Consider the following 14,690-nt stretch of genomic DNA (forward strand, 5'->3'; position numbering starts at 1 on the left):
GTAATATTGATGTTAGCATTTCTTTGCAAACTAAACTTGATCTTTAAAATGCTCTCGAAACTTCAACCAATTCCATTGCTGAAGCAAGGGGACGAATTCCATGTCAACTCGGTCAGTCACAGAACTCGATCATATTCGATTTGCAGTAAATTCTGCCGTCTGCTGCAACGAGAACTTCCTTAACTCTTCCACGAATCCAACCGTTCCTTCGACCATCATCCACTATCAGAACCAGATCTCCTTCAGCTATCGGCGTTGCTTCACCGAACCACTTCATTCGCTTGGTCAACATCGGGAGATACTCCCGAATCCAACGCTTCCAAAAGACGTCAAGTTGATGTTGTATTAGGTTCCAGGAATTCTTTACAGCTACGGCTGGATCATTGAATGGTGTTGCTGGCTGTCGAACACCCCTAGAGCTTCCAAGAAGGAAATGATTTGGAGTGAGTGATTCTCCTTCAGCAGCGTCTAAAGGCAGATAAGTAAGCGGTCGGCTGTTGACTATGCCATCGGCTTCAACGACTAGCGTCTCTAGTCCTTCATCGTCTAGCTTTCGATCACTGTTGTACGCCGCTTCCATGGCCGACTTTATCGACCGCACCATTCTTTCCCACGCTCCGCCCGTATGGGGTGCGCCAGGTGGAATGAACACCCATTTCGTATCTGTATTAGTGTACGTAGCAGCTAATTCGTCGTTTATCTTCAGAAGTTGTTCTTTTAAGAGGCGTTCAGCACCCTGGAAATTGGTACCATTATCCGTGTAGATTTCCGCTGGTGCTCCTCGACGACGAACGAATCTTCTGATACACCTCATGCACGAAGACGTGGAAAGACTGTGGGCCACCTCAACGTGAACGGCACGTATGGTGAGACAAGTGAAGATACAGATCCAGCGTTTCGCGGCACTCCTACCTACTTTAACCAATAGTGGTCCGAAGAAGTCGATGCCAGTGTACGTAAATGGTCGTGCGTACGAGGACAAACGAGCTGCAGGCAGCGGCGCCATTCGCGGGATCTTCGGAGTTGCTTTTTTCACTTTGCACCATTGACACGCTTTTGCAACTTGCTTAACCACCGTTCTTAGTCGATATATGTGGTAGAATTGTCTAATTTCGTTGACTACTGTCTCGGAATTCCCATGATGGAAGGCTCGATGGAAATCATCCGTTACTAGTTTTGTCACCAAATGGTTTCTAGGGAGAATAACCGGGAATTTGGAGTCAAATGCGGTATTCGGTGCGGCACCAATTCTACCATCGACGCGCAGCACTCCACATTCGTCAATCGTTGGCGTCAACTGGTACAAGCTGCTTGTTTTAGGTAATCCGCCTGGGCCCCGCGAAAGCGTAATCATTTCATCCCGAAATTCCTGCCATTGCACACTCCGCAACACGGTATTCTTCGCTCTTCTCAGTTCTTCCTGGTTCAAGTATATTGAACTCTGCTTTCCTTCTCGATGTTGGCGCCTGCAATTGTCCACAAAACGATGCATATACGCTATTGCTCCTAGTAGTTTTCGCCATTTTGAAAACCGACTGAAGTCTACAACACTCTCGGGAATTATGACCTCTTGTACCATGAAGCACGGCCGTAGTTCTTCCTCAGATTGAATTGGGAATGACGTTTGTCTCGGCCACTCCTCTTCGGAACAACTAAGAAATTTCGGACCTTTAAACCACTCGTCGTTAACCTTCGGGTACGCGTTCTTTCCCCATTTAGTTGCGGCGTCTGCTGGATTCAGCTTACTAGGAACCCATCGCCATTCTTCCACGTCTGTGGCTGACAACAGTTCCCCTATGCGACACGCGACATACTGTTTGTAACGGCGGTGATCAGACCGCAACCATGCCAACACCGTGGCGGAATCACTCCACATAAAACGCTGCTTGACCTCAATACGGTGACTTTCCTGCACGAATGACATCAGTCGGCTACCCAAAACTGCGGCTTGCAGCTCCAGTCGAGGAATCGAAAGAGGCTTGAAAGGTGCGACCTTTGTTTTTGCGGCGACTATTGAGCACTCCGGTTTTCCTTCCGCATTGACCACTCTGAAGTATGCTACAGCGGAGAACGCAGCTTCACTAGCATCGACGAAGATGTGGAGTTGAAGTCGTTCGTACATTTGCGCGTTGGCACCCTTGAAATAGCATCGGGGAATACGTAGGTTTCCGATTTCAGGAAATAAGCTGATCCACCTCATCCAACGCTCGAAAACTCCTTCTGATACCATTTCGTCCCACTGCAAACCGGTGCGCCATACATCCTGGAGCAGAATTTTGCCATGAACGAGGAATACGCTAAGAAGGCCCAGCGGATCGAAAATTCCCATCAAACATTTTAACATTTGACGTTTGGTGGGCCGCTCATCGCTTTCTATCACCTTTTGTACTTCGTCCTTCATGATCATTGGAAACCAAAGTTCGTCTTCAGTCGTTTTCCATAACATTCCTAGAACACGATCGCTGTTCTCCAGTCCACTCGAATAGAGATACTTCGTCTCTTTTGGTTTCTCCTCATTAAGTCCATGTAGAACTCTAGTGCTATTGGACAACCAGTTTCTGAGCAAAAATCCTCCTTTCTGGTGTATCGATCGAACTTCTCGTGACACTCGTTCTGCCTCGTCTTCATCTTCAAAGCTATCGAGATAATCGTCTACATAGTGATTATCTACAATTCCTTCGACTGCTCGTGGGAATACATTGACGAATGCTTCGGCATTCTGGTTTTTTACAAACTGTGCAGAGGCCGGCGAGCACGTGGATCCAAAGGTCGCCACATCCATTAAGTAAATGTCCACCGGATCTGCTGGATTGTTCCGAAACACGAAACGCTGAGAGTGGCGGTCGGCCGGCCGAATTAAAAGTTGGTGAAACATTTCTTTAATATCTGCCGAAACGCCCACCGGGTATTGGCGGAATAGTGACAGAACGGCAGGGAGAGATGTCAACTGATCGGGACCTTTAAGCAGCATGGAGTTTAAGGATATTCCATCTACTTTGGCAGCTGCGTCCCAAATAATTCGCACCTTTCCTGGCTTTCTTGGATTTGTTACCGCTCCTAGTGGTAGATACCAAACTCGCTTCGGATCTGCTTGCAAAAGTTCTTCCTTCGTCGCTAGATGCGCATAACCTTTGAGCTGATACTCCATAATCTGATTTTTCAGGTTCGTTGCTAACGTAGGATCTCGAATCATTCTGCGCTCTAAACACTCCAAACGTTTGACCGCCATATTATAGCTGTCCGGAAACTCTATTACGTCGTACTTCCATATTAGGCCCGTTTCAAACCGATCACCTCTATGAACAGTAGTTTGCTCCATTATTTTCCTAGCTCGATTGTCATCTGCGGATTCTAGTACAACTGGTGACTTAACTCCTGCATCTTCCATCGCGAAATACTCTTTCACTGTATTGTGCAGATCTTGGTCCTTTGAGCATTCGCAGGCATGGTAGTTTAGCGATTGAGCGGCTACATTACCGCGTCCACCGAAAATACACCATCCCAATCGGGTTCTCACTGCAATAGGCTCATCCTTTCTGCCTTCCCTCACTTGGAGTGGAATCGTGAGATTCGCGTTGTTGACGCCTATCAGCAAACGAGGGACCGCTTTATCGTAGCTGTCCACCGGTAAACCTTGTAGATAGCGGTAACGTTGCGAGAGTTCGTCGAAGTTCAGACTTTGTTCTGGGAGTGTAAGTTCCTGAACGGTACAGATATCATTGAGCGAGAACTGTTGCTGGCTGTTCGTTCCTCTGATCATGACTCGAACGCGTTTTGACTCTGACTCTATCCTGGTTACGTTCCCCGTCCACTTAAGACACAAGGGTTTTTTCCAGCCATCAATGCCCAACTGGTCCACCAGACTACTTTCTATGAGATATAGATCCGAGCCATCATCTAGGAAGGCGTAGGTTTCGATGGTGGCTCTCGGTCCGGAAATGACAACAGGTATAATGCGGAATAACAAAGCTTGTTTGAATTGCCGATGCATGTGGTTTTGTACTGTTGACAATCCTTGAGTAGACCGCTGACTGACACTATCGGATCGATCGGTGTGTAGCAGTGGATGATGGCGGTATTGGCATCCTTCAAATACGCATTGCTTTGCATTTTTGCAGCTTCGCCTTCCGTGTGAGTTGAGACAGCTGCGGCATAATCCCTTATTTTGAACGAACTTCCACCGTTCGTCTACTGAATACGCGTTGAATATGGCACACTCTGCAACACGATGTCCTGGTTTTTGACAACAGAAACACACTCGATTCTGCTCAAACACTGGCTCATGCATCATTTCTGACTCACTAATATGAGCGTACACTACTCCTTTCTGCTTCGTTTTAGGCTGATCGCTGCTATTCCCTCCGGCGTACATTGTTACTCTGCTGACTGCTGTGACGACTCGAAGCATGAATTCTCCGAATGTCTTCAAGTTGACTACTGGATGCTGCTGCATGTAATCAGCCCACTGTAGTTTAGTGTGCGCCGGAAGTTTCTCCACCATTTCCATTAGCAACGTCGGGTTGGAGAGATGCTCCGGTTGTCCAGCGGCTTCGAGGTGATCACAAAGGCTGCGCACAGCCAGACCGAAGTCAATAATGGATTCCAATTTCTCCGGTTTTGGTGCCGGAACACTACGCACTTTTTGTAGAAGAGCACTGATTAGCAATTCAGGTCGTCCATACAACAAACGGAGGGTTTCAATCACTGATGGCACTGATTCAGGAAGCAACAATCGACTCTTGACAGATTCGTACGCGTGCCCTTTCAAGCAGCGTTGTAGGCGCGCGAGATTTTCTGCACAGTTGTATCCGCATGCGAGCGTACTGTTCATGAAACTGCTTATAAATATTGGCCAATCCGCAGGGTCGCCGGAAAACGCCGGTAATTCACGTGACATTACTTGACGTGCGGCTAACTGCGAGGGGGATGGAGTGAAATTTTCAACGATCGGAAGTCCCGACGGTGGGGGAACTGTTCCGACTGAAAAAAACGGATTTACTTGCGAAGAAGAGCCTACAGTCTTCAGTCCCACGAGTGGGGGAACTGATACAGAGTGTGGAATCGAATTGGCTTGTGGCAAATCGTCAAAATTCGGCTGCTCCACGGGCTGGGGAACGGATCTGGAAGATTGCTCCAGATTTGCCGGTGGCACAAAGCCAGTACTCGTTCCAGACGTTGGAAGAGTGTTTGTTCCTAATGGAATCATATTCGTTCGATTAGAGGAAAGCATGGTAGATGGTGCCAGGCTACCAAATTGCTTTATGATTTGTTGGAGGGAGTTTTCTGATTTTGGTGGTAAGGAAATACTAATGGTATTATCGAAAACTGGCTTACCTTGTGCTACGGGAGGCATTTGAGGGTCGGCTTTACCTGAGCTGTTGATTACCTTCCGCTGCTTGGGAATCGTGCCGGTATTGTGTGGCCACTTAGCATTGTTTAGCTCCGGAATACTAAACGACTTTACTGTTGAATTCAAAGGTGGTTTGTACAGTGTGGACTCCTGGCGAGCTTTAATGACGACAGCATTTAGTCTTGCTTGTTGCACCGAGTCCAACCTGGTGACATCTACTTCTGCCCGCTGATGAGGACTCTTGATCTCCGGTGGTGGTAGAGGTTCTTCGACATTCGACGGATTAGCTGAATTCCCTCGATTGCTTGAGCCCTGGTCGCATAGGGCATCGCCAGCTGATTGACGACCGTCCACTGGAATATCATGTAGGCCTCCGGATTGTTCTGCGTATTTTCGCTGCCAAAGCTTCACTTTTTCCAAACTCGTCCTTTTGCTCATCCGACTACGGTTACTGCTCGTCTCGTCCATTTCATTCAGCTCCTCTTCCATTAACTTATACTTCTCGGCGAGGTGACGTTGTTCCATAGCATGCTGCTCTTCCAGTTGCTTCTTTTTCAAGGCCAAACGAGCTACCCGAACGCTAGACGTCGTGGTTCGAGAAGAAACGCTAAGCGGCAAACAATGCCCGCAAGTCCAGGATCTGTCGGCTACCGAGGCCGTCCCTTCAGCGCACATCATATGCCACCATCCGTTGCATTGGTCACATTGGACACAATCATCGATCGTCTCTGGACGATCACAACACATACAGTGAGTAGTTAGGTCTTTATTGTCCGGTGTTTTCGGGTCGGACATGTTGGTTGCTGATGGAACCGGGGTCGACATGGCGAACAATTCTTAAAGTTTGTTCCTAGAACAAACGGGAGCTCTTTTCCGACTCTTTTAAGCAGTTCGCAAACTCTAGATTCTGGTGCGAAATCAGCTTTAAGCTGCAATGTTTATTTTAATTAGCTTAGTTTGTAACGTATATATGTAGGTAACTTACAATTGTTCGGTCTGAGCTTTTAACAAATTGATCTGTGTTCGCCTATTGTATGTTTGACTACCAACCTGTGATTTAGATTTAGGTTAGTTTTAGTAATTTAATGTAATTCAACGACTTACTTTCTGTGATAGCGATCTGTGATAAACTAACTGTGATAGCGCTAGTTTTAAGGTAGATTTAACAAATATTAGAATTCACTGTAAATATAGGGACAAATTTTAGAATCTAGGATAATTCAATTTTAACTCCATTACGTTTATCGAATTGCTGCCTCGAAGAGTAACAAAGAACCGTCTCAACTTTCTTCGCTTTGTCTCGACTTGCTATGCCTCATATCATTCCATGGATGGCATTTCAGCGCATCACAATCGTTCAGTCGCGTCGACACTGCGGGGCAGTGCTGGCAGCAACAACTACATTAAACGTTCTTCAATATTCAAATACCGTAAAACGGGGTAACTTTGATAAAAAAAACGGGGACGGACCTGGTGTAGTGGTTAGAACACACGCCTCTCACGCCGAGGACCTGGGATCGAATCCCATCCCCGAGATAGTCACTAAAAATTTAGTGACGACTTCCTTCGGAAGGGAAGTAAAGCCGTTGGTCCCGAGATGAACTAGCCCAGGGCTAAAAATCTCGTTAATAAAGATAAAAAAAAAAAAAAAAAAAAAAAAAAAAACTTTGATAATGCGGGTAACTTTGATAGTGCGTAACCCACCGCATACTAAATGAAATATCATAATTTCTGTTAATCAGTTAAGCAAAACGAATGCAAAACTAAAGAATATTAGTATGACACTTCATGTAAGAGCGGTTTTCATTTTAATCAAGAACATTTTAGGCTTAATATACGAATTTAAAAAATTTACACAATTTCAGCATTATCAAAACGTTTACAAACAATCTGTTCTACGATCACTATTTGATGTAGTTTTGAATAGTTGGCCACTTATCTTTGATAGCCTAGTTATCATAGAACTTGAATACGGTCTCAAATCTCTTAGCGAAAAGCATATTCACAAACTGGGACCATTTTTGTAATCTAAGTCAGAAATTTCCATATAACGTTAAACGCCTAGAGGTATGCAATGCCCTACAAATGTTCGTTATTCATTCAATTTTGTTCGAATCATACTCCATTATCAAAGTTACCCCAAAACGGAAAACTAACTTTCGATTATATAAAAAATTATAAATCCATTCAAAATAAATCTTTTGGCAATTTATTGACTGTAATCGATAGCTAGGATGCCAGTACTTGTTTTAAAAATATAAATTGTAAATCTTTGAAACAGCATGCAAAAATATTCAAGTTTTCTTCGAAAAAACTATCAAAGTTACCCCGTTTTACGGTACCAACCAATAATTCAGAGCAATGGAATCGTATACTATTATTGAATAAGTCATAAATTGATATCGAGTAAAATTAAACTCAATGTCAAAACCAACATTTTGCCATTGCTGTTCATTTGTGTACATAAATCTTCTTTATTTTTGTTGCAATTACGTTCCCACTGGAACCAAGCCTGCTACTCACTTCAATTTTCTATGAAAACTTTCATAACCATTGGTTAGATCGAACTCCCAGAAATTCCACTAGTTACTCCTCCTGATATTTATGTATAAAGACTTATGAGATTTTCTTCAGAAATGATTCTAGAGATTCCACTAGATGTTTTTAAGTAATTTCAGAGATTCCTCTAAGAGATTTAAGGAACACTTGATCAGTATTGACTTAACGGATTCCCGTCTGAAAGATTCCTTGAGGAATTTCTAGTTCTAGCAAGAAATTGCTCAAATATTCCTCCAGTATTTTTTCCAGAATATGTTCAAGGACTTTTTCATGGAATATATCTATAAAATTTACTATGCCTTTGATCAAGCACTTCAGCAAGTAATTTCTCCAAGATATAGAGTGAATTCAACTATGGATTCTTCAAACCATTCCGCATACGATACTTTATTATGTATAGGTATGCAACCAAAAACATTAAAACAATCTTCTTAAAATGTCTCTAGCAGTTTCACTATGAGTTTTTGCAGATATTTCTTCAATTTTTTATGCTAGAACCATTCTGTGGTACACATTTTCTTCAAGTATTCTATGTGGAACTAAATATTTCATTGATTGCATCATTTTGGCAGTGGGTTCTCCGAGAAGTATTCGTCTAGAGATTTTTAAACTTATATTTTTTATCACAACAATATTTCCTTCTATATATGATCAAGTTCCTCAGATCCTCCGAAAAATTCTCCTAGAATACTGCCGATAATCCTACCACGTATTAGTTCAGAAACTTTTCCATGGACATTTTCAAGAATAGTTATTGTTTTTAATGGAGTTTTCTAGTGATTTCTTCATGGAATCTCTTGAACACTTTTAAAAGAATTCTTAGGAAATTTATTCTAAAATTCTCTCAAGAAATTACAAAATGATTAGTTTTAAGAATTTTACCACAAGTTCCTCATAACATTTTTTTTTAAGTTTCTTATTTGCCTGCATGAAATGTTCATGGACTCATGAACATTATTTTTTTTAAGGTGTCAGAAACATTTGATTTATGAATTTCATCTAGAGTTTCTGAGTATTCAAGGATTCCTCCAAAGATTTATGTAAGGAGACGCAAAAATTAAAAATGAAAATAAAAAGGAAATGAAAAATTACAAAAATACACGGAAAAACATCGAAAAAAAATGTAACTCGGTGTACAATATTAAGAAGGGCAAGATATTCCTAAAACTGACAGCTACTTCACGACGTCATTCCTATCCACCTCGAAAAATTTGTGAAAAATCTAGTGATCCGAATGATATTTGATACGATAACTCGCCACATGTTTTGCTTTGATATGACGCAACCTCGATATAACGTTACGAAAATAAAAATCGAATTACCTTATATCGATGTATTGCTGTACGGTCAAACAGACAAATAGATAACTCCACCTTAAACTTTGTATGTAGTCCAGTGTTGCCAGTTTCCAATTTTAGTATTATCGAAGAGAAGCCTGAAAATAAATTAACGTCTAATAGCAGTGGTGCCAATTGTCAATCTTCAAAATGCTTTATTTAAATCCAGTACTTTTTACCGAACAGGGTAAAAAGTACTGGATTTGAGGTTCCAATTTATTGAGAATTTTTCAAAACTTGTGAAACATGGTTGCCATCAAACGATAGGAATATGTATCAGTTATGACAGCTTCAGAATGTCTTCAAACTTCTCTACATCCTGAGAGTCTTATTCAATATTTCGTGATGATATTGATTATATATGAATTGCGTAATTTGGAGTAAGTGTGCCACCTGAATCAAATTGTTCTCTAATTTTGCCCAAAGCTTATCAAACCTACAAATTTAGCCTCATGATGTTAGTATCTCATCTTTCCATAAACATTGTGCCATTGGAAAAACAAAAATATCATAAAGTAATAGTTTTGGAAATATCATCCGAAATAGCGTATTTTTCAGCAATATCGGGCAAATGTGCAACTCATATGGGGCATGACGGCCACCGAGTAAACATTGCCTGTAGTTCTACACATGAAGATAATCCCTTTTTTTCTATTTATATTACTTAGAAAGCAGAGGCTAATTGACAATTTCAAATCATATTTTTAATTTAACCGTCATAAGGGGATGCTCCATAACAAAGTTCATCACATGCGGAACTTCACTAATTAATTCTGATAACTGAAATTGTTATTTTTGTCTTCATTCCATACGAACACGGAATACGACACATTCGAATAAAATAACACTACATCAGCACTAAAATCTTGATGTAGATAAGTAGAAACCCACTTTAAAAAAAATGTTATTATTCAATACTTGAATAAAAATATATAAGTAATTGAAATTGAATTGCAATTGACTGCCATTTTCTGCTTATTTGATGAAATATTTCAGCGAAACATTTCAACCAAATCGCCTTACAAAAACCGAGTGTTCGGAATTAGAGACAAAACGGTATGTGAAATTCTATCATGTTTGATTTAAAAGAGATACAAGATATTGATTTTTTTTTCAATATATGACAGGGTTGACAATCCTTTCAAATATGAAATAAACTCGATCTTTTTCCATGCGGCGTAACTCAAACATTTATGGCGTTTGAGGTTCTTAAACAAAGGCAAAGTAGAAAAGTGTACTGTATTGTGCCAAAATTGTGTAACGAATTTACTGCCCACAAAAGCTTAAATGTCCCACATGGTTTTTCGAATCAACTCCTCTTTTCATCGCAATATTCGTTTTTCAATATGCACTTCACTGTGCATATACAATTAAACACACTTTGTTTGAAAGGTTGTGGAAAAATATGAAGTTGATGCAGTACCATATTGAAAAATAAAGGCATCACTCCATATGAACTTTTATCCCTTAGAGTAACTGCGAAACGTAAATCATGTTGAAGTTTATATTTTTTGATGATCAATAGATGTGGAATGTGTTATCCGTGCGGAATTGCTAAATTAAAAAAGTTCTCAAAAAATAAGAAGACAAACTTCAAACTTTGAGAGCTAGTTTCTCAATGCCTACTTATTCCATATGGAACAGTTATGCTTTATGGGAAGTTTAGTACTAAAAAAGTCCCCAGTTTCAATACACGTCTTTGTTTCGTCTTTGGTCTAAAGGTTACCACTTCTACTTCCATGAAAGAAAATCTTGAGTTCTTATCCAGATTTATCCCTTCTAACAATGTACTGAAGAGTGTTTAAACGTATATCTCTATCACATTAACATTGAACAATCTATGATGCCATGTGTCAGGAAATTTGTAGCTCTATGTGTGTTTAATTCAACTTGAATATGTACTTATTTTAACTGATTACAGCCTTCAGCTGTCACCTGGACGTGGCCAGGACAACTCGTGACTGTTGGATGATGTGTCAATATTGTCTAGCAGCAGCCCCTAGAAAACTCAGATTGGCTAGCGTTCGAGAAGAAGGCCTCATTGTATGGTATAGGACTTGAGACCTACGATACATGTGCTCCACACTGACATAATGGCAACATTCATTCCTGAAACATTTGATAAACATTTGGCTTGCTTCAAAACAAGTCTTAGGTTTATATTACAAGCATTCAAAAAAATATCATTGTATTTTTTCATGTTGATAAAAACGGAATAATTTGTTGATTAAATCGGATCGCGACAAAAATGGAACATACCTGTACCATGTAATTTAAATACAAATAAAATCTTTTGAAAATGCACTGAAATATGATTATGTATAGAAAATTTGATGTAAATTCGTGAAAAAATAGAGCAATTTTCATCACATTTTGATCATAGTATTGAAAACTGTTAGGCAACATATTGTTGAACTGAAAGAGAAAATGTATTTTGTAGGTTTGACAGAAAGCGAGGGTGGCATACTTGTCTCAAAGTCAATTAACGTTCAATTTGAATTTCAGTCGTAAACAAATGATTATGATTAATCTAGATGAATAGATAAAATAATAATAGATAGATAATGAACTGAGATTTTTATTGAATTCTTCTACATTTTAGCAGCACCGTTTACTTTTCCGCCATCCAGAAAAATGATACTTTTTGTCATCGTCGTTAGAAACCAAGTCTCCCTGTACTCGACGCCAAACATTAACCCTCCCGATTTCTGAAATGTGTGTTTTTTTTCTTATCCTCCTCTCAATTCCAGGCGAATCACCGTCCAAGCGACTGCTTTTCGATTATCCGAGTCCATATTTGTATGGTAATTATCATCCGTCGCCGAGTGACGATCTGGTCGCTTTATGGTTTGGAAGTAACGGAACAGGTTAGTGTGTTGTGCAAAATGCTGATTCTTTTTTTATTTGTTATTATTATTTATCTCTGTTTCGTGTAAACGATAAACCCCCTTCAATCCACACACTGTTGACGTCATTATTGTCAAGCAAGAAGCCATTTTGTTTGGTTTTACGATCACCGATCGGCGCCTGCCCCAAGGGAGGGGAAAACTTTGGGGGCCTTGGGTTGGATATCGAGTTGAGGGGAAGTGATCGGTCGGGTCTATAGTTACCACCCCGTATACCTGGTATTTCAGTTTGGTTGAGCTTTTTCAGCTCATGGGCGTTTTACGATGCCGGTTGATGGCTCCGAAATGATGATTGTTGTATTGTTTGCTAAACGGTTTACGATTATTATCAGTTGGGAGATATTGACTCCACTATTGCGTTGCGAAATAAACCTAGCAAAGACTGTTGAGCTTTGAATAAGCTTCACTAAAATCAATCACAATAAAAAATCTATCATATGATTTATTTTGAAAATTTATGAACTTATTTGTTTTATATCGGCATTCTAGTTCGTAAACTGTAGAATGTCGGCATGAATGTGGCAGCTACTCTATTTTTGCAGAGCAAAACGCTGATTGAGTTTAGTGATGAATAGCAGATGATGATTGAATGCTTTAGAATTAAGATCATATAATCAATTGCTCTCAATTTTCTATTACAAATTATGTTATAATTAAGTTTAAAATTAAAACAAACTTAAAAGAGCTTTTTTTATTATACTGATTTTGTTTTAATTTTGTTACAATTTCCTCCATCAACTCAAAGTGCTTCTAACAAAAATGAAACAAAATTTGTTATTTGTAACAAATCTTGCAATTTAGTTGTAATCCACTGGTCGAGTATGCAGGCTCTGTTCAGAAAAAAAAGAAGGAGAAGAAGTAAGATCGTAAGGCAGGCTCAGTCCCAGTGAAAGCATTATGACAAGGCGAAGAAAAAGAAGACAAACCAAGAACCATCTATCGTCATACCAAACTTTTTCATCCAATTTGTAATTTACGCCCTCGTCATGCTGAGCTACAGAGAACGCTCCCTGTCTTTCCACTCAACCAGGATCAAGTTCTCCCGCGCCCGTTAACTTTTCCGCAACATGCACATGTGTCCAGTGCGAGGTGTGGTATGCATTCTGCTTGTTTGCGTAGGTTACATTTTCCGTTGGCGCGCTCGAACGATGTTTATTATGATCCTCGCTCCATCATCAACAACATCATCGGTGCAATGCTGCCGTGTCTTCGTTGCCTTCTTTTTCGTCGTCCAGTTCGGGATGAAAACAAACGCCCGTCTGCTGCTACCGTAAAATGTTCCGAAATGGCTTGCATCGTGCATAAAGCCATTTCCCGCCTCTCATCACCCATAGCTAGTGTGGCACACGCGTGCTTTCTACTGAAGGTGACATGCTGCATATTCCTCTTCTGGGCAGGGGTTCTCAATCCCTTGGCTAGTAACTGAGATTCAAATATATTCCATTATTAACATGTGTCAGTGAATCATCGATTTGTTTTCGGCGAGAAGTAACGTACAAATAAATTGCCAGATTGTCCGGACGTTTCGGTCGTTTTTCTGGCCTACGACCATCTTCTGCGGACTCTAAAATATATTTTTTAACATTTAGAACACATCAAAAACATAAAATTAACACCTTACAATCTTCTACCGTTTGTTTACAGTTGGACGGCCATAACTTTTACAAACATCATAATACATAAATTTCTACATACAACATACATACAAATATCTTCTGGTCATGTGTTGGTAATAGATTTAAGCTTAGTTATAATAGAGTTGTACGCCGTCTTAAAATTGGCAGAGTCTTTCTGTTTGTTTACAACATTATTATCGCCTCGTATCTTAATGTGAAAAGTTTCTGTTATTAATCTAGTGTAGCTATTTGTAACTTTGTCAAGTATTTTTGTCTTGTCAAAGTCGAAAATATGTCCTTCTTCTATAGTGTGTTGTGACAATCCTGTACCAGATATGTTTTTTGTTTTTACATTATACTTATGTTGATTTATACGTTTACACAAAAATTGACTTATTTCACCAACGTACGATTTTTCACATGCATCACAAGGAATCTCATATACAACATTTATGTTTTTGTCTTTAGATATTTTGTCTTTAGTTTTTGTAAATAGTACATCTTTAATTTTGTCAACTGGTTTATAAGCCACCTTAAAGTCAGCCACATTTTGAAAAGAATGGGGGGATTGCATGGTTATCAAACCATGGGTAATGAGTGTGTTGAATGAATGACGTACGATTTGGTAGATTGAATATCATATTGCTTTGTAACGGTCTTATTTGTGTAGAAGTATAATTGGAACACGATTGACTCACCGAAAAACTAGCTGCTGATATTTACTGTGATGCTTCGAGGCCGGCCAACTAAACCAGTGCAGCCTGGGTGAAGCTGCGGCCATGGGCGGACATTGTTGCGGGAATTTCGGTGTTTTTTTCGTTATTTTTTCGCATTGCTTCAATCGGGTTCTTTCCCGTTATGCCGAATGCCGTTAGGCCGAATGTTGTTAGGCCGAATGTCGTTAGGCCGAAGGCCATTAGGC

The 14,690-nt window shown here is 40.3% G+C and overlaps 1 protein-coding gene across 2 annotated transcripts in view; it reads left to right on the plus strand.

Moving 5' to 3' along the window:
- LOC5569282 (dendritic arbor reduction protein 1) overlaps positions 1–14,690 on the plus strand; it is a 375,741-nt gene that overhangs the window by 61,556 nt on the left and 299,495 nt on the right. For both annotated transcript variants that reach the window (XM_021854296.1, XM_021854297.1), the window contains exon 4: positions 11,997–12,113. In XM_021854296.1, the coding sequence (XP_021709988.1) occupies positions 11,997–12,113 (117 nt within the window). The remainder of the gene's footprint in view (positions 1–11,996; positions 12,114–14,690) is intronic.

The sequence above is a fragment of the Aedes aegypti genome, chromosome 3 (assembly GCF_002204515.2).
Source record: "Aedes aegypti strain LVP_AGWG chromosome 3, AaegL5.0 Primary Assembly, whole genome shotgun sequence".
Lineage (NCBI taxonomy): Eukaryota > Metazoa > Arthropoda > Insecta > Diptera > Culicidae > Aedes > Aedes aegypti.